The sequence below is a fragment of the Cydia fagiglandana genome, chromosome 24, assembly GCF_963556715.1.
Source record: "Cydia fagiglandana chromosome 24, ilCydFagi1.1, whole genome shotgun sequence".
In the NCBI taxonomy this organism is placed as follows: Eukaryota; Metazoa; Arthropoda; class Insecta; order Lepidoptera; family Tortricidae; genus Cydia; species Cydia fagiglandana.
In genome coordinates this window covers 838741-864924 of record NC_085955.1, presented here as the reverse complement: position 1 = coordinate 864924, position 26184 = coordinate 838741, and the positions used below count along the sequence as shown (strand labels likewise).

At 41.7% G+C, this 26184-nt stretch overlaps 1 protein-coding gene across 1 annotated transcript in view; it reads right to left on the bottom strand.

Annotated features, from left to right (window-relative positions):
• Nucleotides 1-233: 233 nt before the first annotated feature.
• The window catches only part of LOC134676300 (dynactin subunit 1), an 89902-nt gene continuing 63951 nt past the window's right edge, over nucleotides 234-26184 (bottom strand). Inside the window, exons 24-31 of the mRNA XM_063534675.1 lie at nucleotides 26037-26176; nucleotides 25408-25532; nucleotides 21462-21500; nucleotides 16057-16141; nucleotides 7958-8120; nucleotides 5875-5994; nucleotides 3966-4174; nucleotides 234-2451 (exon numbers count right to left, since the gene is read on the bottom strand). Of these exons, the coding sequence (XP_063390745.1) occupies nucleotides 2367-2451; nucleotides 3966-4174; nucleotides 5875-5994; nucleotides 7958-8120; nucleotides 16057-16141; nucleotides 21462-21500; nucleotides 25408-25532; nucleotides 26037-26176 (966 nt within the window). The 3' untranslated portion in view covers nucleotides 234-2366. The remainder of the gene's footprint in view (nucleotides 2452-3965; nucleotides 4175-5874; nucleotides 5995-7957; nucleotides 8121-16056; nucleotides 16142-21461; nucleotides 21501-25407; nucleotides 25533-26036; nucleotides 26177-26184) is intronic.

Genomic DNA, 26184 nt, shown 5'->3' with positions numbered 1-26184 from the left:
TTTTCAGGTGTAAGTACATGTTTAATATAAACGTTAACGATTATTACTTAGAAATAAGCTGGTGCGTTCAAATGTGTTTAAAAACAAACATGAAAATAAATAATGTTACAATATAATTTTCACCACACCAGCTCGGAAAGGCTTACTTTGCACTTCAAAAACGAATAGCAAAGTTGCATTTTATTCACATGTGAGGCAAAGTAATCAAATGCAAATGTTGAGTTGTTTTCTTATGTTTGCTGGTAGAATTGACTTTTGAATGATGATTTGGGATGATACATACTTAATAACATTCATTTGGATTTAATTTGGTTTGATTTTGTTTGATATATCACATTTAATATTTGCTTCAGGTTGGTGTGGTGAAAAATTTTGTGTTTCACTCGGGGGCAAATTTTGTTTAACCCTCGTGCTTTGAAACCCTCGCAACGCTCAAGATTCCATTTTTCGAACCACTCGCTACGCTCGTGGTTCAATTTTGGAATCTTTCGCTGGCTCGGGTATCAATATTAGCACGAGCGGTTAAACAACGACTTTGCCCCCGAGTGAAACAAATAACTATTATAACATAACAATCATTTTATATCACTTTCCAGGTTATATCCATATTTGTAGTTCCGCATCGATTTCATGCGGATACGGTTGCGGATTTTGAAAGTAATGCGGAAGGTCCGCGATTGCGGATGCGGATGCGAATATTCGCAACGTCCCTGGTCTAGACACTGAAGTTTTTTGATAAATATTATATATTGCAAAATGTACATTAAATCGAACTATTAACATTTAGGTACAGTCGCCTTCAGATATATTAGAGCAGCCAAGGTGGTCGAAAATATCTGAACGAGCACTTTAACGCCTTGAGAATACAGGCGTGCTCAGATATATGTGAGCGGCATGGCAGCTCCGATGTATCTGCGGCTGCACAGTGATTTTCAAGGTCATCTGTTCAACATACATACAAACACTGAACATACAATAAGTGTAACATCAAACACATCATTCATATAAGTATTTAAAATTTTGTAATCTCAGTGTTATTTATATGTGGCGTTCCACGGCAAAAGGTACCTTATGGCGGCTGGCGCTTACGTCGCATAGCGCCGCAATAATATTGGAGCGGCGTTAATAATAGCTTAAGTGCCAACTGCCATAAGGTACCTTTACCCGTGGGACGTCACATATAGTTGCCATATTAAAGTAAATAAATTCTTTCATAATGTCTTTTATACTTACATTGCTAAAATTTATTTGAAGCGTACGTTAATAAATAAATAAATATCCACCAAGCGCAACACACAACTAAGCTACCGAGTAGCAGGTCGAGTCAACGAATTTCCTATAACTAAAATTCGATTTACAATAAGATTTTCACGGGGAAAATCAAAATTCGTCTAGTTTTATGTCTTCGAGTTTCGTATGGACATATCGCGTAAAATCTCTATAAGTTAGAGATCGGATAATCGCTAATATACTTATTCAAATAAAAGACAGAATATAAATAGCTGTCAGATTTGTATGGAAATGATAACCTTTTTTACAGTTGCAGTGCGTAATTGTCTTCCATCGTATTTTCTCGGAAACGTTCGTATTTGTCACGCTACTTCAGTCAACGTCAGTACTTTTTGTACCGAGACTGACTCAAATAGCAAGACACGTTCGTACGTTTCCGTGAAAATACGATGGAAAACAATTATGTACAGTCATCAGCAATAGTATCTTACACAACTAGGGCCGCAAAAATATATGACACGTTCTTATTTGGAGCGCAATAAGAGCGCGTCATATATTTTTGCGGCCCTAGTTGTGTAAGATACTATTGCTGATGACAGTACTACAACTGTACTAATAGTGGGTAGGGGGTAGGGGGAGGCGGAGGGGAGGGGGGAGCAAAGTTCTGCCGCCAGAGTGCAGCACTATTTGTATATATAAACCATAGAGTAACTTATACATACTAGGCCTTAAACAGTTATTTGACAAGTTTTCACAATAACATTGATGCATCAAGGCGGTTTGTTAACAAGGGCCTACCTGGAAACACGAAAATCAAATTTCGTTATCTGCCTCTATCGATCGAATAAGCAAGAGTGATAGAGAGGCAGAAACCTAAAGCCGTATCCAGACGAGCTGGGCAAATCGACCGATTTGATCAGGAAAATAATTGACGCCAATCTCTTCAAGCGTCCACACACACACAGGCGTAATTAGAGTGACAGAGAAAATCCCCGCAATTTGCGAACTTTGATTTTCGCGGTTATAGCCCTGGACTCCAATAACTTTCGATTTTCGTGTTTCGCGGTAGACCGTTTAATTGCGCTTGTGGCGCCCCCTACGCAGAGTTTTACGTAATATTACGTGTTGTTAGAAGTCTATGCAGCGCAGACCGTGGTGTCGAGCGGCTTGAGTTCCAGTTTCACGTCGTCGGATTTCAGTTCGGCCACCAGCTCCCTTAGACTGTCGACAAATGTTATGAATATAGGGTAATTCGCCAGTAACTGCCCACTGTTAATAATTGGCCATTCTAAAATAAAAAATAATTCTATTCACCTATAAACAAAATTCATTGTAGTTTAAGGCCGGCGGCTAGTTATTGAAACCTTATACTAAAATGAATTCTGTTTATCATTTTTAGTTTAGGGCGGCTAGTAATTAACAGTAACCAGTTACTGGCAAATTACCCTATTAACACTGCTATTTATTTGAATTATGCCTACGAATATTACAGCGTAACGAGAGTAAACAAAAATACAATTTAAGCAAAATTTAATTTTTGAGCGTTTCTTTTTATTTTTTGCCATTTTTATATATTGTTACCTCTTTGGTATGTTTATGTTATTTTTCGCGAGCTCTTTTCATCCTTATAGGAGAAAAACCGGGCAAGTGCGAGTCGGACTCGCTCACGAAGGGTTCCGTACCATAATGCAAAAAAAAAACAAAAAAAAAGCAAAAAGAACGGTCACCCATCCAAGTACTGACCACTCCCGACGTTGCTTAACTTTGGTGAAAAATCATGTTTGTTGTATGGGAGCCCCATTTAAATCTTTATTTTATTCTGTTTTTAGTATTTGTTGTTATAGCGGCAACAGCAATACATCATCTGTGAAAATTTCAACTGTCTAGCTATCACGGTTCGTGAGGTACAGCCTGGTGACAGACGGACGGACGGACGGACGGACGGACAGCAGAGTCTTAGTAATAGGGTCCCGTTTTACCCTTTGGGTACGGAACCCTAAAAAGTGTCCTAAAATTACCATACATTGCTAGAATACTCACGTGGCGAGCTGGCTCGGTGTGACATACACGGTGTGTTCAGTATTAGTAGGCGCGGGGTAGCGCAGGGCTCCGACAGGCACCGGGCGCCGGTGAGGTCCGGAGCGGGGAACGTGGCCAGCGCAGCCTCCACGCAGCGCCACGGCCGGTGCAGGAGCAATACTCACGTGGCGAGCTGGCTCGGTGTGACATACACGGTGTGTTCAGTATTAGTAGGCGCGGGGTAGCGCAGGGCTCCGACAGGCACCGCGCGCGGCGCCCGGGCTCCAGTCAGGTCCGGAGCGGGGAACGTGGCCAGCGCAGCCTCCACGCAGCGCCACGGCCGGTGCAGGAGCAATACTCACGTGGCGAGCTGGCTCGGTGTGACATACACGGTGTGTTCAGTATTAGTAGGCGCGGGGTAGCGCAGGGCTCCGACAGGCACCGCGCGCGGCGCCCGGGCTCCAGTCAGGTCCGGAGCGGGGAACGTGGCCAGCGCAGCCTCCACGCAGCGCCACGGCCGGTGCAGGAGCAATACTCACGTGGCGAGCTGGCTCGGTGTGACATACACGGTGTGTTCAGTATTAGTAGGCGCGGGGTAGCGCAGGGCTCCGACAGGCACCGCGCGCGGCGCCCGGGCTCCAGTCAGGTCCGGAGCGGGGAACGTGGCCAGCGCAGCCTCCACGCAGCGCCACGGCCGGTGCAGGAGCAATACTCACGTGGCGAGCTGGCTCGGTGTGACATACACGGTGTGTTCAGTATTAGTAGGCGCGGGGTAGCGCAGGGCTCCGACAGGCACCGCGCGCGGCGCCCGGGCTCCAGTCAGGTCCGGAGCGGGGAACGTGGCCAGCGCGGCCTCCACGCAGCGCCACGGCCGGTGCAGCAGCAGCTGCTCGCGGACCTCGTTTTGGAGGGCGATCAGACGCTCCTGGTAACAGGTTTAGTTATTAACCATAGAGGTACAATAACATAGAGAAGACACGGGGGAGTGGCCAAATGACCGAACGAGATACACTTATAGAACTTTCAGTAGGAGTAGCAGAGAAAGCGGTACTATTGCTTGTCCTTGTCACAGTCTCACTTTTTGTTTATTCCACACCTTTTTGTTAGTATGGGCTATGGTGGGCAACAAATAACCCGACCGAATTACGTAGATTGTTTTTGGTATATTGTCAGGAATGTTAAAACGTGTTTATAATATTGTCGCATTGCGTATGTTTTGTCCCTCACGGAGGCACGCGCACACCACTTCTATAGGATGCTACTTCTATGTTATTATCAAACTGCACAACGGGACTTAATCGCGTATTTAAGTTTTAAGATTAACCTCCGACGAATAAATCGAATATCGTTAGTGTTGTGTGTCGACAGAGTGACATCCCTAGTGCGCAAAACGTTCAAACTGATAAACGAGCCCGAGTGCGGGTAGTTCGAAAAACTCGCACGGCTAGATGTTGATGTCAACTTGAGCCAGTCTTCTCCGAGACCACGGGGACAACGCCGTCCTCGAAACGTCGGAGGTAAATCTTAAAACTTAAATACGCGATACGATGAGCAAAGTGGGGCCCGCGGGCTTTTATCCGGCCCGCCGGCGGTCCTATGAAATAATTAGTATACGGCGTTGGCCCACGATTATCGCGAATCAAAATAAATTTTGGCTACAATTCTGGCCCTCCACTTAAATTTCCTAAACTTTCTGGCCCCCCATGAAGAAAGTTTACCCGCCACCAGTTTACACACATATATTTCTTAAGTTGTTTTATGTACAGCGTAGAATAAATTTTAAAGTGGAAAAATTACTGTCTCGGGTGAGACTTGAACTCAAGGCCTCTGGATCGATTTTATACAGTTAAAAACCAAAAAATTGGATTTTTAAAGCAACAAAATTTCCGTTTAAAATATGTTTGCATATAAATGGTATTCCATCTGTCCAATTTCTTTGTCCAATATCATTGCGTCTCACTCTCTTATTAAGCAAAATTGGAGACGGAATACAGATTGCACAAAGAAATTAAATACCATCGTAATACACGGAAAACAGGAATCTAATTCATAAAAATGGCCATAGGAGTCATTTTCAAGGTTTTCGGGGATTTTATATTACGAATTATCTTGCCCATTCACTAACCCAGGGTTAACCGGTTAAACCTGGAGTTACCATGGTTACCAGTACAACTACTTGACACTGGGTTAATCGGTTTAACCGATTAACCCCGGATTAATGGGATATTGAAGTGGCGCTTAGGTATTCATAATGGTTATCAAAGGAGTCGTTTTTAGAGTTGTTGGGTATTTTATCAAACCCATTAACATTTTTTGTATTTATTTAGAAAATAAATGTGCAAAGGAGATAACTGACCTCTAGCTGTCTCCTCATCTCTCTCTGCTTCTCCTTATGTTGCTCCAACGTCTTGGCGTACTTGCTCGGGTCCTCTCAAACCCTGAACGAGACAAAAATACCCATCACTGTACAAGTGTGAGTGAGATAACTGACCTCTAGCTGTCTCCTCGTTTCTCTCTGCTTCTCCTTATGCTGTCCAACGTCTTGGCGTACTTGCTCGGGTCCTCTCAAACCCTGAACGAGACAAGAATACCCATCACTGTACAAGTGTGAGTGAGATAACTGACCTCTAGCTGTCTCCTCATCTCTCTCTGCTTCTCCTTATGCTGTTCCAACGTCTTGGCGTACTTGCTCGGGTCCTCGGGGAACTTGACGAGCCCCGAGCGAGCCACGAATAGCGTCCATTCCTGTCGTGAAAAAATAAATATTAATATTCAAAGACTCATATCTTTCTAGCGTTATAATGTGTATAAGTTATAACAGTGTTTTTCAAAGTGTGGGTCGCGACCCCCAGGGGGGTCGCGGCACATGTCCAGGGGGGTCGCGAAACTCAGTCCTGAAAGAAACTTATGGAAAGCAGATTTCATTTTTTTAACTTAAATATAATCCAATCCTTTAAAATTTAACGGTCGTTAACGTACAGTATAACGTATCAATAAAACAAATCATTATTAGATAGGTAAACTGTATTTTTTAAACAGTTAAATAAGTTAAGATCTGTTAGACCAGTCAAATTAGATTTTTTCCAGGAATTAAGTTTTTTGCTTGTAGTTCAAAAATGGTACGTCCGACGGAAAATTGGCTCTAATTATGCTAAAAATCGATATCTGAAATCGTGAATTAGTACCTAGTCAAACATTGTAAAAAGTGGTTTCCACTTTGAATTTGTTTTTTTTTTTTGGTAAAATCTTGTTAAATCCGAAATATTTTACCAGTGTCTGATCCCCAACAACCTTGCTGTGAGTTTGCTGTTAGTGACATTAATTTTGACGGTGGGTTCCTCTATTTCGAGTGGTTTTGTCAATCCAAGGTAAAATGTCAAGGCTTTCAAAATTTATCCACACCTCCTGGGATGGAGCAAACTCAGATTATTCACATTTAGGACCAAATGAAGGTATTAAAATGATGTGGAGCTTGCTGGGAATTAATTTCACAAAACGCTTTTTTGGATCTCATGAACCGTGATAGATGATTTTCACAGATGATGAATTTTGATTTTTTTTGCCAGTCCGACTCGCACTTGGCCGGTTTTTTTTATTTTGATATCGACCATTGATGGACTGTGAGAAAAGAGGTCGTAGAGTGTATGGGACCCCATACATTTCATTTCATCGATTTTTGAATTTCATGGAAAACGGCGAAATAATAATTATATAATTTTTAAAATATGAGCGATAGAAATTGGGAATCTAGTGGTATTGGCCACTCTTTTTCAATTCTATTAGTAGAATTTAAATGCCTAGTAGTGGAAATATTATTGCGCGAAATACACGAAATGGAGCGGTCGAATTTCAAAAATCGGCCCCGTGTTCTCTTTCCGCACAGACTCTATATAGATATAAAAACGTAGAAATGGGGTTTGGGGGTCGCGAAAAAAATTTCGTGGTCATAAAGGGCCGTGACACCATAAAGTTTGAAAAACACTGAGTTATAATATAATTACATGACGATTAAGTATAAATAGTTGTCAATAACCAATAACTTACTATATGTGTTTTAGTAAACCGTATATATTCGTACACACATGTGTGTAACTTCTTGATAAAATACTTACATATAAGTATTTTATGTATAAAAGTTGTCGTGTACGATGATGTTACTGTGAGCAGATTGAATTTATGATCTTATAATGCACCCACCGTAGAGACATCCTCACCCACATAGACTTGCAAAAATGGAGGTGGGCGGGCCACACTGTAAGATCGAAAAATGGAGCCAAAGAATCCTTATGTGGCACCGAAGAGACGGGTCAACTCAAACGATGGGAGGATGAAATAATAACTACTGTAGGACCATGGACAAGACTGGCCAGCCAGAGGAAATACTGGAAAGAGTTGGAGGAGGCCTGTGCCAACAGGCACACTAAACTACGAGACTTCATTTAAAAATCGGTATCGTCTTGGATCGTCCCATTCGTTTTTCGTCAAGTTCTCAAATTAGTCTTATTCCGCTTTCGTCACTCATTCTACATTCGTCACAATCGTCGGTGGCTTTCAACGTAGAACGAGTGACGAAAGCGGAATAGGACTAATTTAAGAACCTGACGAAAAACGAACGGGTCGACCCGAGACTCTACCTAAAAATCAATCCAAGCGAACGGTTCAAAGTTCAGAAGAGGAGGCTATACAAAAATAAAACAAATGCACCCACCGATTGCAAGGCGTCGAGCCTGGCCTGCAGCGCGGCGGCGGCCCGGCGGCGCGCCACGGCGGCGGGAGCTCCGGGATTGTCCAGAGGTCGCAGCGCGCGCGCCGCCACGGTCTCGGCGCGCCGGCACGCGGCCACGCGCGCCGCTCGCTCGCGCTCCAATGTCCTGAAAATGTTTAGGTTATAAAGGGTTCCGAAACACCACATTGCGCTCCAAAACACGCATAGCTGACGTGGGGGAGAAGACCGCCAGGCTGAAGTGGGACCGCGCGGGTCACGTCTGCCGCATGCATCCGGATAGGTGGGCTAGTATATCCACCGAGTGGATGCCGCAAGAGAAGCGCGGACGTGGCAGGCCCAGACGGAGATGGCGGGACGACTTGGACGCCTTCATCAGTGGCCGGCCGGAGAAGGCACTACAGCGGGAGTCATGGAAATCAGGGGAAGAGGCCTTTGCCCGGCAGTGGGACATTACAACAGACTAATAAAAAAAGGGTTCTTTAAACTGACCACTGACTAACAGGCCGCCGGACGATATCGGCCTGTCAGTTAGAACAAAAATTTCGAACAACTGACGGGCCGATATCGTCTGGCGGACTGCCCATATAACCATTCCAGTCGCAGAATCATCAAAGTGGTAACTAAATGTCAAATGTGTCGTAACAGAGTCCACACAATGTGTCTAGAATTGTTTCGAAACAAAGTGTCGTCGCCGTGTGTACACTTTTCCGAAACAAGGTGTCGACACATTTGTGTGCACTTTGCGTGCGGTTTGCGACTAAATCTGACAGCAAATTTGTGACAGCAAATGTCAATATAAAATACCTCTTGAAAACCAAGGTTTGTCAAACTATTATTAGTGTCTCGTGTGCTCGTAATTCTAGTAAGTCATCATGGGCGATGCAAATGATAATAATCGACCAAAACCATATAAACACCCAACACCCGTCAACCTTTTACAGAAAAGTTTTTAAAGAAATGCAATAAGCTACTTAGGTCGGCCAACGAATGCTCCAAAAAGTTGTAGAGGGAAATGCTCGGAACACAATTTTTGACTCCGTAACTTGGTTTGGACAAAATAGGAGGTGAACATATCAAAAGTCCCCGGCCGTAGCCGTTGAGCGGGGGGAAGAGAGGGGGCTTTGAAGGTCCCATTATCCGGTTTTTCGATTATATCTCGGAAACTATGCATCTTAGCGACATGGCCACTTATACAAAATGAAAGTTAATTTAATTTGTTACAGGTTTATTCAGTCAATTTTTTCGATATGTTGAATAGTTTTTGAGATATCCGCTCTTGAAAGTTTATTTAGGGCTCTCAATTTTTATCTTGATATATCTACATCAGTGAAGGTGCTAGGCCGTGTATGGTATCGTTTTCGTATAAATCTGGGTTGCTGAATCCATTTAACGTATCACATTGACACCAATCCACAAAATTAAAAAAAATCTTTTTAGGGTTCCGTACCTCAAAAGCAAAAAACGGAATCCTTATAGGATCACTCGTGCGTCTGTATGTCTGTCCGTCTGAATACACAAAATAGTTCTTTACCTATAGATGACAGGAAAACCTATTAGAAATGTGCAGTCAAGCGCGAGTCGGACTTAATGTACGGAACCCTTAATACGCGAGTCTGACTCGCACTTGGCCGGTTTTTTTTAAACTCCTCTTGACGCTTAACCGCTGAACCGATTTCGTTGAAAATTGGTATAGAAATAGTTTGCGTCCCGGAACAGGTCAAGGATAGATTTTATAACCAAAAACATCTTTTGCAGGTGTGAAAAGTGGCGTGGAAATTTGTACGGGAAATCAATAACCGCTGAACCGATTTATATGAAATTTGGGATGTTCTACATCTTTGATTTAGTTAAAAATGATAAAAAAACATGACTTCAAACCTAAAATTAAACAGTATTAACTTCAAGAAGTCAATTCTGAATTCCCCCCTACACCTCATTTCACACCTTTGGTTGATTTTTGAGATAACTTATTATGTCCTGTCTCGGGACTCAAAATATATGTGTACTAAATTTAAATTAAAACTGTTCAGCAGTTTAAGCGTGAAGAGGAGTTTAAAAGAAAGTATTTTAGTAAGTTTATATGTTTTTACTTTGGAATGGTGTCAATGTGATACCATAACTAAATTTAGTACTGCGAATTTATACGAAAACGATACCAAACATGGCTTCGTAGCTTTACTGTTGTAGTCTGTAGAAGTCAAAATAAAATTGAGAGCCCTAAATTCTTATTACTTGTCCAAACTTGTGTAGAAGGAAAAGGAAAAATAAAAGTCTTCGGCAGGAATATAAGACACAAATATATATTTTATTTTGCGTTACTATTTCAATCATCAAATATAAACATACCTTGATTATATTATTCTAGTGAGATCCTCATAGATAAACAAAAACATTTACTTAAAAAATTACAAGGTCGAAATGTCACGGAACTTGTGAGAGCAATATGTGAAAAATAAAAACTTTTATGACAAAAAAATCTGGACACAATTTAAGAAGCATCCAATCGCGTCGAGGAATCAACTGTATTTTTGCTTGTTTCATTACCTCCTCGCTTCTTTTTTTGTCCTTTGTATTCTGTAGCAATTTGTTAGATCTGAAAATAAAGATAACTTGCGTCGTCACGGATGTCGATTTATAGGTTTTAGGGAGTGCAGAATTCGAAAACGATAATCATTTTATAATCCAAGATGGCGGCTACGTATTTTGTCATAAAAGTCGTCATGAATATCGTTTTATAGGTTTTAGGAAGTGCCGATTTCGAAAATGATGACCAGTTTGATGATGTTTGATGTGCGCCGTGCACTTTGTCATAAAAGTCGTCATGGATATCGTTTTGTAGGTTTTAGGGAGTGCAGAATTCGAAAATGATGACCATTTTGGATTCCAAGATGTCTGCCGTGCACTTTGTCATATAAGCCGTCATAGATGTTGATTTATAGGTGTTAGGAAGAGCAGATTTCGAAAATGGTAACCATGACCAATACAACGACATCCATGTCGACTTTTAACATAGTGCATGGCCGCCATCTTAGATTCCAAAATAGTTATTATTTTCGAAATCTGCGCTCCCTAAAACCTATGAAACGACAGCCATGACGACTCTTATGACATAGTGCATGGCCGCCATTTTGGAATAGAAAATGGTTATCATTTTCGAAATCTGCGCCCCCCAAAACCTATAAAACGACACCCATGACGACTTTTATGACATAGTGCATGGTCGCCATTCTGGATTACAAAATGGTCATCATTTTCGAAAGCGGGGCCCCCTAAAACCTATAAAACGACATCCATGACGACTTTTATGACTGCATGGCCGCCATCTTGGAATCCAAAATGGTCATCGTTTTCGAAATCTGCGCCCCCTAAAACCTATAAAACGACACCCATGACGACTTTTATGACATAGTGCATGGCCACCATTCTGGATTCCAAAATGGTCATCATTTTCGAAAGCGGGGCCCCCTAAAACCTATAAAACGACATCCATGACTACTTTTATGACATAGTGCATTTCCGCCATTTTGGATTTCAAAATGGTCATCATTTTCTAAGTCGGGGCCCCCTAAAACCTATAAAACGACATCCATGACGACTTTTATGACATAGTGCATGGCCGCCATCTTGGAATCCAAAATGGTCATCGTTTTCGAAATCTGCGCCCCCTAAAACCTTTAAAACGACACCCATGACGACTTTTATGACATAGTGCATGGCCACCATTTTGGAATCCAAAATGGTCATCATTTTCTAAATCTGCGCCCCCCAAAACCTATAAAATGATACCCATGACGACTTTTATGACATAATGCATGGCCACCATCTTAGAATCCAAAATGGTCATCGTTTTCGAAATCTGCGCCCCCTAAAACCTATAAAACGACACCCATGACGACTTTTATGACATAGTGCATGGCCACCATTTTGGAATCCATAATGGTCATCATTTTCTAAATCTGCGCCCCCCAAAACCTAGAAAACGATACCCATGACGACTTTTATGACATAGTGCATGGCCACCATCTTGGAATCCAAAATGGTCATCGTTTTCGAAATCTGCGCCCTCTAAAACCTATAAAACGACACCCATGACGACTTTTATGACATAGTGCATGGCCACCATTTTGGAATCCAAAATGGTCATCATTTTCTAAATCTGCGCCCCCCAAAACCTATGAAACGATACCCATGACGACTTTTATGACATAGTGCATGGCCGCCATTTTGGATTTCAAAATGGTCATCATTTTCTAAATCGGGGCCCCCTAAAATCTATAAAACGACATCCATGACGACTTTTATGACATAGTGCATGGCCGCCATCTTGGAATCCAAAATGGTCCTCATTTTTGAAATCTGCGCCTCCTAAAACCTATAAAACGACACCCATGACGACTTTTATGGCATAGTGCATGGCCGCCATTTTGGATTCCAAAATGGTCATCATTTTCAAAATGGGGGTCCCCTAAAACGTATAAAACGACATCCATGACGACTTTTATGACACAGTGCATGGCCGCCATTTTGGATTCCAAAATGGTCATCATTTTCGAAATCGGCACTCCCTAAAACCTATAAATCAAAAACAAAGTGTTTGGCTACCATCTGCATGCAAGACATTTCTATTATTTTTACGTACAAAAATGGCCCCCTGTCAACTTCCAACCGAGATTTAATCGATAATTTATTCGATTAATATTCAGATTAATTCAATTTCAATCTATGTTAGGTCGACTAAACTAATCGCGATTAAAATTTGAGGATTAACTTTTTTTATTCCATTAATTAGTCGAATAAACAGTTAATCTATTAAGTCCCATCTCTGACCACGGCATTTTTACACTTTGAGAATATCTGAAAACAAATGAACACAAGGAGCCATTTTGCAAATCCAGTAACTTTGTTATTACTTTTGACAGCGCGTGTCATGTGTCTACACAGAGTCGACACAAAGTCGAAACATTTGCGACTACTTTGTGACTGCAATATTTCTCAGCCTTAAACCATATTTATACATCATAATTAACAAGTTTCGTAGTATGTAAAGAGTTATTTCTGTTATTTAAGTATAGTATACGCATCGAAGTACTAAAAATGCATCAAATAATGTAGTTATGAACACAGGCACTGAGAAGTAAACAATATCATTTCCGGCTAAACTAAAACAATGTGGTGGCGCGTTGATTATATTACACTTAGTTTATCAAATCACTCGAGCAGTTTAATTCCCCATAATAATTTAAGTCCTATTGTAATATAAATGCAAACAATATATAATTACGTCTTGTAATCCGTTTTAGAGATGGCGTATTAATGTCACTTATTTTTATTTAACTATTTTTCCATCTGACAGTTTCCATTTGACAGGAGCAAAATGAACGAATGAACGAATGATTTTGGCATAAAGTAGTCGCAAACCCGAAACAATGTGTGCACACGGCGACCACACTTTATGTCACTTTGTGTCATGTGTCGACCCTTCCCCATTTCTGGTAACTGTGTCGACACGGCGACGACTCTGCGACTGGAATTGTGACCGAAACAGACGGTGTCGACACAAGATGTGTCAACACCGCGTCGTAACGGCGACTAGAAATGGTTGTATGGGTGGTAATCAGTGGACCCCCTTATAAGGTATTAAGGGAGTACAGTGTAAAAGGTTCGAAACGTCGGAATGCAGTATGAATTCAATATATGCCATATAATCCATTTCCATAATAGTTTTATTTCAATTTATAGGTTGTTAATCTAATAGAACTTTTCCGTGCATCGTACATTTTGGAATCAAAGTAGATAATTGACCAGTATCGATGAAAATGCCAAGATTTTAGACTATAACTATTTCTTAACTATTTCTAGAAGTCTATTAGACAAAATCGTGGCATAAGAGAGTCAGATAATGTTTATGGAACACCCACTCACCAGCTAAGCACCTTCAGCTGCTGTTGCAGGGCTTCGTTGACCTCCCCCGCGGCCCCGCCCGGCGCCACCTTCACCGTCTCTTCTACAACATGTGTATATGGAGCACCCACTCACCAGCTAAGCACCTTCAGCTGCTGTTGCAGGGCTTCGTTGACCTCCCCCGCGGCCACGCCCGGCGCCACCTCCACCGTCTCTTCTACAACATGTGTATATGGAGCACCCACTCACCATCTAAGCACCTTCAGCTGCTGTTGCAGGGCTTCGTTGACCTCCCCCGCGGCCCCGCCCGGCGCCACCTCCACCGTCTCTTCTACAACATGTGTATATGGAGCACCCACTCACCAGCTAAGCACCTTCAGCTGCTGTTGCAGGGCTTCGTTGACCTCCCCCGCGGCCCCGCCCGGCGCCACCTCCACCGTCTCTTCTACAACATGTGTATATGGAGCACCCACTCACCAGCTAAGCACCTTCAGCTGCTGTTGCAGGGCTTCGTTGACCTCCCCCGCGGCCCCGCCCGGCGCCACCTCCACCGTCTCTTCTACAACATGTGTATATGGAGCACCCACTCACCAGCTAAGCACCTTCAGCTGCTGTTGCAGGGCTTCGTTGACCTCCCCCGCGGCCCCGCCCGGCGCCACCTCCACCGTCTCTTCGACAACATGTGTATATGGAGCACCCACTCACCAGCTAAGCACCTTCAGCTGCTGTTGCAGGGCTTCGTTGACCTCCCCCGCGGCCCCGCCCGGCGCCACCTCCACCGTCTCTTCGACAACATGTGTATATGGAGCACCCACTCACCAGCTCAGCACCTTCAGCTGCTGTTGCAGGGCTTCGTTGACCTCCCCCGCGGCCACGCCCGGCGCCACCTCCACCGTCTCTTCTACAACATGTGTTTATGGAGCACCCACTCACCAGCTAAGCACCTTCAGCTGCTGTTGCAGGGCTTCGTTGACCTCCCCCGCGGCCCCGCCCGGCGCCACCTCCACCGTCTCTTCTACAACATGTGTATATGGAGCACCCACTCACCAGCTAAGCACCTTCAGCTGCTGTTGCAGGGCTTCGTTGACCTCCCCCGCGGCCCCGCCCGGCGCCACCTCCACCGTCTCTTCTACAACATGTGTATATGGAGCACCCACTCACCAGCTAAGCACCTTCAGCTGCTGTTGCAGGGCTTCGTTGACCTCCCCCGCGGCCCCGCCCGGCGCCACCTCCACCGTCTCTTCTACAACATGTGTATATGGAGCACCCACTCACCAGCTAAGCACCTTCAGCTGCTGTTGCAGGGCTTCGTTGACCTCCCCCGCGGCCCCGCCCGGCGCCACCTTCACCGTCTCTTCTACAACATGTGTATGGAGCACCCACTCACCAGCTAAGCACCTTCAGCTGCTGTTGCAGGGCTTCGTTGACCTCCCCCGCGACCACGCCCGGCGCCACCTTCACCGTCTCTTCTACAACATGTGTATATGGAGCACCCACTCACCAGCTAAGCACCTTCAGCTGCTGCAGGGCTTCGTTGACCTCCCCCGCGGCCCCGCCCGGCGCCACCTTCACCGTCTCTTCTACAACATGTGTATATGGAGCACCCACTCACCAGCTAAGCACCTTCAGCTGCTGTTGCAGGGCTTCGTTGACCTCCCCCGCGGCCCCGCCCGGCGCCACCTTCACCGTCTCTTCTACAACATGTGTATATGGAGCACCCACTCACCAGCTAAGCACCTTCAGCTGCTGTTGCAGGGCTTCGTTGACCTCCCCCGCGGCCCCGCCCGGCGCCACCTTCACCGTCTCTTCTACAACATGTGTATATGGAGCACCCACTCACCAGCTAAGCACCTTCAGCTGCTGTTGCAGGGCTTCGTTGACCTCCCCCGCGGCCCCGCCCGGCGCCACCTTCACCGTCTCTTCTACAACATGTGTATAGAGCACCCACTCACCAGCTAAGCACCTTCAGCTGCTGTTGCAGGGCTTCGTTGACCTCCCCCGCGGCCCCGCCCGGCGCCACCTCCACCGTCTCTTCTACAACATGTGTATATGGAGCACCCACTCACCAGCTCAGCACCTTCAGCTGCTGTTGCAGGGCTTCGTTGACCTCCCCCGCGGCCCCGCCCGGCGCCACCTCCACCGTCTCTTCTACAACATGTGTATACGGAGCACCCACTCACCAGCTAAGCACCTTCAGCTGCTGTTGCAGGGCTTCGTTGACCTCCCCCGCGGCCCCGCCCGGCGCCACCTTCACCGGCGTCTCTTCTACAACATGTGCACTTTTAATACTAGAACTAAGTACAGTCAGCAGCAGAAGTTACTAAGCGGGCGAGGTGTTCTAAATGATCTCGACGCGACTTTATTGTTAAGAGAATAAGAGCGTGTCAAAGACATTTTGAACACCTCGCCCGCTTAGTAACTTCTGCTGCTGACTGTACTATACGACACGATGAAGTACCAGAGGTCTTTCAAAACCTTCTTTTTGAGTGAATTAGAAAAAAAATTACGTAGCATAGTTAAAGTTGTAAAAAATTACATGGTAGTAGAATAATTATAGTAAAAATGTTACATGATAGGTACACATGACATGATGCAGGTTACAAAAATAACATGAATCGCATTCGAATTGAGCTATGACTTCAACGTATTTCTTATAATTCTTATATTCTTGGAAAAAATGTTACATAAATAAAAATGATTAAAAATCATATAAGATTCAAATAGGGTATTTGATTATGTACTAGTAAAATCAGTTTCTTTTTGGGGTCATCCATTAATTACGTCACACGTTTAGGGGGAGGGAGGGGGTCAAGAAAATGTGACATAATGTGACATGGGGGAGGGGGGAGACACAAACTTTGTGACGTCACTTTAACTTCATTTAAACAACAAGTTTTTAAAACGAAAATAGTTTTTAATCGTTTAATTTTCTTTCCTAAGCAGTTTTGGGTTATAAAATTACTAATATTTATATCGTCAAAAATATTTTGATAAAATATTAATAATACTTAGGTACTTACTTAATTCGATTTGGCGATTTCGTAGAAAAAATGTGACGTCACACTAGGGGGGGAGGGGTTTGCCAAATGTGACCAAGTGTCACAAGGGGGGGGAGGGTTCAAAAAACCTAGAAATTGGTGTGACGTAATTAATGGATGACCCCTTTTCAAACTGTCAAAACGATTTTGCTACTATGGAATTTATAGTAAACCCTAGCATTTGACGTCACGATCAAATTACCTACTCTTTATAGTTTTATAAGGGTTTTAAAATAGAAATTGTGTCTAAAAGTAACTGCTGTCTACGTTTCTCTATTAATCTTCTGGTGCTTTATTTTATGCATGGTGTAAAATAATTTATTTTACAGTACACTATGGTCCTATTTTCCCGCACTAGTGCGTAAAATAGCACTTTTCGTGCGATGTCAAAAGTTTAAAGGGCCATATGTAATGTAAAACGTTGTACGATACACGTGCGAATAGGTAATTCGCAACTCGTCGATTTTAAACACTCCCTTCCGTAGTATTTTAATTTATCGCCTCTCGTTTCGAATTTCCTCTTTTCCGCACTTGTATCGTAAATAACTATTAAATACAGTCAAATACCCTATTACCAATAAGATTTTTTGATACGAAGTTATTAAAGTCATTTCTCAAAAGACACATAAATGATATAACATCACAAGGACTTTGATTAGTTGTTTCAAATACATATGGAACATTATATCAAATTAAATTAAATAAAAACCTAATGTGCAAGATTCAGATATATAAAATTGTTAAGACCTTGTGAAGTTAAACATTTCAATGTATCGCAAACATTAATTAAAGTTATAATTTAATTAAATTAAAATTAAGCAGTGTATGAAAGTAAACAGTAGATACAATTAAACATTCACAGTTAAAAAGTAATAATGTCGACATGACAAAATCAAATTAGTAACCATTCCATATCATAGCTTATTAGTTAAACCTTACCCTTCATTTTTAACCTTTTAACCGCGTAGACTGATATATAAGACGTACAAAATCGGGCTCATTTCGCGGCGTTCTGATAAATAACCCAAAACTTCGTGTAACTAAGACACGAGCACCCTAGATGAAAAATTCTATGGCGGTTAAAAGGTTAAAGAAATTATAACAATTAATGTTTAAAGACAAACCAAAAGGACATCATTTATGATTGTACAACAGCTTTAAAAAAACTTGAACATACAGAATAGATGCAAATAAAAAAAATGGATTTATTTTATAACAGTCAGCTAGTCAGTATCACATATACAGTAATGGCTAATGGCTCCTCTACACGATGGGCCAACGCCAGCCACTCCAAGGGACGCAGCCATGCGGTAGAATGAGATAGCAATATCACTTGCTCCCTCTAACGCATAAATGCGTCCCTTGGAGTGGCCGGCGTTGGCCCATCTTGTAGAGGAGCCATCAAGTGCAGTGTTGGGTAGGACTCGATTTGAGTCCTCTGCTTCAATACTCGACTCAATTTTTCACTCTTATAATTGAGCCTAAACTCGAGTTCTTTTCAACTTGATAGAGACCCGAGTCTTTTGTAGAGATTTGAGTCCTTTTCAGAGAACTCTCAATTTTTTTTTAAACAAATTGGAAATGCATTGTCTTTATGTATGTTTTGTGGATTAGATAGACAAATCATACAATAACGCCTAAATTTTTAGGAAAACCTATATAAATTTTCACTGAGTCTTTATTTGGAGACTCGGGTCCTTTAGAGTTGTTCTTAAAAAAGTACTCAAAAAAGGACTCGACTCGGAACTTAAAGACTCAGAAGTTTTTTAAGCGCCGAGTCTCGTAAAAACGAGCCGAGTTCTTCAAATTCAGACTCAAATGACTCGAGTTCCAACCAACATTACCAAAGTGGCCTAATATATCGGGACACATCGTTATTTCTATGTTAACAAAGGTGTTAAGATATATTTGGCCACATTGGCCGTCACTATATTTTCTAAGCTGACTCGACAAGTACTTGACATCATGCGACACTGATAGTGATAATATTTGAACAGTTTTTTTCTTACGGATTTCCGTAGGTGCGTGTATTGGCGTCACAACCGCTGCATAAATATATATACATAACATACATTACATTCATACTCATTATACATGTCCTTGTAATAGATAACTATACTTCAAGAACAAAAAGTTTCTTATTTATATCATCATCATCTCAGCCATAAGACGTCCACTGCTGAACATAGGCCTCCCCCTTGGACCTCCATACGTGCCGGATGGGGGGTAAATGCCATAATCGCCACGCTTGGCAATCGCAGTCGAGTACACCGAATTTGAGGGACGCTGCTGCCCGTCCACAGGTGGTCTTGGACGTGGTTTAAGGACATACCCGGGTCCATTTATATACGGTGGCTAAAAAATAACTGCATTCCCGTTGCCAGGGAGGTTTTGGGATTATATTGAGTAACTTTTACTATGGGACCAACCCCGAAATCGAGAAAAAAAATTGACTGTTTCATACATGTTGGCTGGCCCATTTTCTATGGGAGGGTAAATTTTTTTTCGAGATTTCGGGGACACTCTGTATGACAAAATACACATATGGAGAAACACTTATGAAATAGTGATTTAGATTTCAATTACTCGACCGTCTCCACCGTACCGTAACCCCTTTCGGAAAATAATTCAATTACACGCTTTTCTTTTATAAAAATCCTTGTTTATGAAAACATACAATTTTTAAAATAAATTCTCACCACATCAGCTTGTAAATGTTAACTTTATTCGCCAAGAACCGATGGGAAAGTTGCATTTTATCCACAAGAGTGGCAAAGTAATTTGATGTAAATTTTGATTTGTGTCTTACGCTGGCTGGTGGCAGGCGTGGCTCACTCCGCGATTTCGTCGCTTTGCTACAGGTAGCTAAAAGTACATCCGTTCGACCCCAATTTTGGGGTTTGCCATAAGCCGCGCGTGGCGCTGTCGCCACCTAGCGGCCATATCTGTGCTGATCGTGACAGACGCGTTTTGTTAGAGAGTGAGTCTTCTGTACCTAGTATTATTATTTATTCTGTGCTGGTGGTTACTTTTTCAGTGATAAATTTGAATAAACTATTAAATTAAAACATAACCGAAGTTATTTTTCAATTATTTAGTTGTTAGCATTTCCATTTACCTATTAATTATATTAATTATTAATACGGGTAGGTATCAGACATGCTTGGTTAAGACAGACAACATTTAAGCCAGTTTGATCTATCGACATCAACTATTGTTGATATAACACACTTTTCAAATACATTTACAGTACATATGATGCTACTTTGCCGCACTAGTGCGGGAAAGAACACTTTCCGTGTATGTCGAAAATTTAAAGGGCCATATGTACTGTAAAACGTTGTACGATACACGTGCGAATAGGTAATTCGCAACTCGTGTCGATTTAAAACACTCCCTTCGGTCGTGTTTTAATTTATCGCCACTCGTTTCGAATTTCCACTTTTTCGCACTTGTATCGTAAATAACTATTACAGTACATATGATGCTACTTTCCCGCACTAGTGCGGGAAAGAGCACTTTCCGTGTATGTCGAAAATTTAAAGGGCTATATGTACTTTTAAATCGACACGAGTTGCGAATTATCTATTGGCACGTGTATCGTACAACGTTTTAAAGTACTTTAAAACGTTGCCAATAGGTAATTCGCAACTCGTGTCGATTTAAAACACTCCATTCGGTCGTACTTTAAATTATCACCACCCGTTGCGAATTTCCTACTTTCCGCACTTGTATCGTATATAACAATTTCTGATCTCCGTCGATCGTTCAAGAAAGTACTTGTGTTTAGGAACAAATGTATAAACTCGTCCTAAACACTAATCAATGTATAAATAGGCACTAAGGCAAGTGTACACCGGTCGTAATGCCTTATCGTGATTATCTTCAAAATGGACTTAATTAGAACACCGATGTCTTTCAGAAATAAACTTAATTCAAACTCATGAATACACCCTTGAAACGGTTTATTAAAAAAACTCTGTGTATCACTCTGGGGCCCATTTCTCAAATTATATTAGACTAATATTATTAGTCTACGAACTGGGGCCCATTTCTCGAACGATATTAATCTAATATTATCATTCCACAAACTGTGAAATCGTATGGGTTGTCAAGACAACACACTAAATAATATTAGACTAATATAAATAAATAAATATTATAGGACATTTTTTACACAAATTTGCTAAGCCCTACGGTAAGCTCAAGAAAGCTTGTGTTGTGGGTACTCAGACAACGATATATATAATTATTTAAATACATAGAAAACAACCATGACTCAGGAACAAATATCTGTATCATCATACAAAGAAATGCCCTTACCAGGATTCGAACCCGGGACCATCGGCTGCATAGGCAGTGTCACCACCTACTAGGCCAGACCGGTCGTTAAAAAATGGTCGTCGTTCGAGAAATGAACTCCTGTCAAATCGTATGGAATGTTATGACAGCACACTAATAATATTAGACTAATATCGTCCGAGAACTGGGCCCTTCAGTTATTTCAACAAAGTTGATGTCGACAAACATTAGTAGCCGTGTCTTACGTGAGTAGTCTCTGGAGACGACCGCCGGAGGCGCCACCGCTGCGCGCGCAAACACACCAGTTACACACTAGTTACACACTAGTTACACACTCTACACACGCGTTACACACGCCTTGTAAACGTGTTGGCACTTGTCTAAGAAAATGTTGAGCACTTCAAACGTGTATTAGAAAGCTTCATTTACATAGAATATGAGGAACTTTTTTTAAAGTGGTTTAACTGTGTTCAACATTTCCATACGACTATTTTAATACATTATAAAAATATTTATATTTAAATAGTTATGACGAGTATATTGGATAACCCTTAGATGCATGTTTTCGAAATAAAAAAATTGTTTATTTTTAAAATTTAACGTAATTAGAATGTGGCAATGTGTAGGGGTGAAAGGAAGGCAAAGGGATGGTACTCACAGCTCGTCCTTTAAATAGTCCAAATTACAGTGCACTGTTCACTCCTAACACTCGCGTTTCGGGGGCCTTTGGTTTCGGGGGCCTTTGGTTTCGGGGGCCTTTGGTTTCGGGGGCCTTTGGTTTCGGAAGGCACACACGACACTGAGGTTTTCGAGTTCCTTTTGAAAAGTCCGGGACGCACACGCGCGATGTGTGTCTAGCTCGGAGGCAGATCGCATTCTGCCGAGCGTTCCCGAATGATCGCCGTGAGTTATGATTTTGGGAAGGGGAGGGTAGTTGGAAACTGCACATTGTCACAAGAAATAAATAAATAATAAAAGTACTTTGCACCTAAGGGTTATAGGAATGAGTTCAAATTAACAAAAAAAAAACTAAAACTGTTAATAGACAACAAAAATCAGACTTACGCAGAAGTGCCAAATCTAAAAATATAAGTAAAATATTACTAAACAGCCTATATTTTCCATAAACTATAAAATAAACAATTAACTTAAAAATTAATTGTAGTAATCAAACCTCTATTTAATACTTTATTAAATTTATAGGGGAAGAGGTCTAAATTCAATAAAAAATTGTCTCGAATTTGAAAAAAATGTCTAGAACTTATTAAATTTTAATATTAACGCCATCTACTCGACTATAGGCCAATGGTATGGTGCAATCTTTTCGAGTAGATGGCGTTAATATTAATATTTCACAAGTTAACACATGTCAGTGAAAGAATAATGATCAAAGTCAAATGGCGGTCTAACAGTTTTAATCATCTGTCGAAAGATGGCAGTAAAATATGTATGTACTGTATTTTTTATTTATTTTATTTCATTCATTTGGAGATCCAACAGCTATGACAATAATATAGAAATTGTAGTAGATACAGGAAGCCAATTATAGGAACTCACAGGTAGTGACATATTACTGAACTAAGATAGTAACTGTAGCTACATAATTTACCATGACAGCAACTCTCTATTTCATTCTCTTTGATCAATGTATCATTGGTAAGTCATTTATTTGGGTCTCTATTGTTTCCCAAATAGTTTTAAGTCATAATGTATTGTTTGTCCGAATTGTCGTTAGTCATAATTGGTTTTTCTCAAAAACGCGTAACTTTTCAGGATTGCCATAAAACAAACCTAACCTAACCTAACCCATCTAGCGGAGTCAGTTATGAAGTTGACCCAAAAAAATTTTATTAAGCTATGAGCTTCATCACATATGATCTTTGAGTAATTCTAAGCATTTCAAGCCTGGGAGGCAATAAGGGGTGGGGGGGTACAAAGATGGCCGCCACCCGTCAACATTCAAAAAAATCTGTTCTGGTCCTGGTGGCTACTAGGGCAAGTTTGGTATCATTTTCGTATAAACCGGAGACGTAGAATTCATTGCTGATATTTGTTTTTTTCAGCTTCATAGTAATTTTACAAGAAAAACGTAAAAAGATGAAAATTTAGGGTGGAGGTTTTTGCTTTGAGAGCTAATAACTTTTGTATAGTGGCCAAAAATATCATATAAAAATTACTATAATAAAGCGTAATTCATGCAGATTCTAAACATATACAGGTTGAGTAATATCCTACTGCAAAAAGATGGTGAAAAAATTATTAAATGAACGCGGATAGTTGGACTTTCGTTTATCTTGTGGACCGTCGTTTATCTTACAAAATGATCGAGTACGAGTATCTACGTAGGTATGCTTACTTTGCTAGATTTTATGATGACGAATAAAATACTTTCATCCAGACATAATTCATCATACAGACATAATTTTATGCACTTTAATTTTAATGCACTTGCAACGATTTGAGTGGGGCCTAGTGTTATTTGACCGGTGTTTTCTGTAAGCTGGAGGTAAGCACGTACTTCCCCAGTTGGGCTCTGCTCGGATAGACCCCCTACTATAAGTATGGCAATTATAATAACGGTCACATTTTATCAAATACTTTCCAAAACTTTAAATGCAATACTGGTACAAATCGTTTAGCAATAAAAAAAAAATTAACTCCTTTGCGGCGGTATGGCGGCCATTTGGAACCATCCGAAAAGTATGGCATGGTGATGTCCATGAATGGCTGCTCGACGATGATCACCTGTGCAAAAATTAGCTTGGCACAAATGATTGAATTGTTGTTTTTAAATTAACGTGTTCGCCTCAGTATGGCGGGCTGTAAGTCACACCGGAGAAGTATGGCATTACGCTACCGTCTACTTCTTTTTTATGGACTATCGAATAATACGAGGATTTTTGTGGAACAAATCGTTCGACACTCGTATTTTATCCGACACGTTCGACTAACGCCCACGCGATTGGGCCGCCCGTACCAGCGCTATGACCATCATTTTTCTTTCCTTCATTACATGCTTAGACCCCTGACGAACCGCCATACTGGTACAAATGACCCAGTAAAATGTGTCACTATCTCCCGGCCTATAACCCAACCTGAAATTGCGGTTGTACATGATCTTATTTGTTAAGCGAGCCCTCCTCTTTAGACCCTTAATACCTGTGTGTATTTTTTAACCTATACCAGAATTATGTCTGTGTACTGGAAACTGCGGACATTAAATATACAGAAAGCATTTTATTCGTCATCATAAAATCTAGCAAAGTAAGCATAGTTACCTACGTAGATACTCGTACTCGACCATTTTGTAAGATAAACGCCGCCTAGCGAGAGTCCAACTACCCGCGCTGCGGTCATTTAATAATTTTTTCACCATCTTTTTGCGGTAGGATATTACTAAACATGTATATGTTTAGAAGCTGCATGAATTGCGCTTTATTATAGTATTTTTTGTATGATACTTTTGGCCACTATACAGAAGTTATTAGCTCTCAAAGCAAAAACCTCCATCCCATATTTTTACCTTTTTACGTTTTTCTTGCAAAATTACTATGAAACTGAAAAAAACAAATATCAGCAATGAATTCCACGTCTTCGGTTTACACGAAAATGATACCAAACTTGCCCTAGTAGCCACCAAGACCAGACCAGATTTTTTTGAATGATGACGGGTGGCGGCCATCTTTGTACTCCGCCCTCCTCGACTAGACGCACGCTTCTTATCGCCTCCGAGGCTAGAAATGCTTAGAATTACTCAGAGATCATATGTGATGAAGCTCATAGCTTAATAAAAAATTTTTGGGTCATATATGGCAGCGATCCGTAACTGACTCCAGTAATCTATAGAAAACCTTACAAAAATCCTGAAAAGTTAACGGTTTCAGTTTTATGACTAACGATAATATGACAATAAATACATTATGACTTAAAACTTTATGGGTAACAAAGGGACCCCCATTTATTTCGGTTTATAACTATTATTAATTATGTGCCTAAAAGGCTTGCTACACGGTCGCCGACAAGCCCCCAGACCGCGTGGCCTTGGCCGGTCCCGGACCGTGTAGACAGTTGTTACCAACAAAATTTGACCAAAACTGACCAAGGACAGACCAAGGTCAGACGGTTAGAAGGCTTGTCGGCGACCGTGTAGCAAGCCTTGTACTGAGCAGTGTATAAAGCTAGTGAACATACCGTGGTGCTGCCCGCCTCGCTTGGCGTACAGTTTGAGTTTGTCTCGCAGCGCGCCTCGCTCGCTCTCCAGCGAGTCGATGTCTTGTTGTAGATGGTCCATCGTCTCTTCGAACTCCTTTTCTTTCCTGTGGACAAAGTATACATTTTTAAAATGAGAAATCATTTTTATAAAAAAATAAATAAATGAAATTCATTTATTTCAAGCTACAAGGCTTATAATTGGTTGTCAAGGCTCACAATTGGTTGGTTTATGTTATTTCTAATTAATAAAGAAATAAGATTGCTAATTGCTTATTTAATTCTTAGTTTTTAGGTATGTATTTATTATTAACTCATTCATTGCCACTAAGTGCTACGGGTTACGCTCGTAGCGCGTAGCCACGGTTTCGCCGTATGTAGCGCGTAGTCGCTACGAACATTGAACCCGACAATCGGGGTTCTTGGCTCTGAATGTGTTAATTGTATAATTTTGTGTTTGTGACCTGTGTAATAATGAATTAATAAAATAATCCAACCGGCACGTATGGAGGTCCAAGGGGGAGGCCTATGTTCAGCAGTGGACGTCTTATGGCTGAGATGATGATGATGATGATGAATAAAATAACCAGAAATTAATAAGGATAAGTTACCGTTTGAGTTGGTTGTTGGCGTCGTCGAGTTTGCGAGCTAGCTGCTCGGCCTTCAGCTCGGCGTCGCGCGCCGCCGACGTCAGCTTACGCTCGCCGAGCTCGCGACGGATCTGCATCTCTGATAGCTCCTCTTGCTTCGCCTACACAC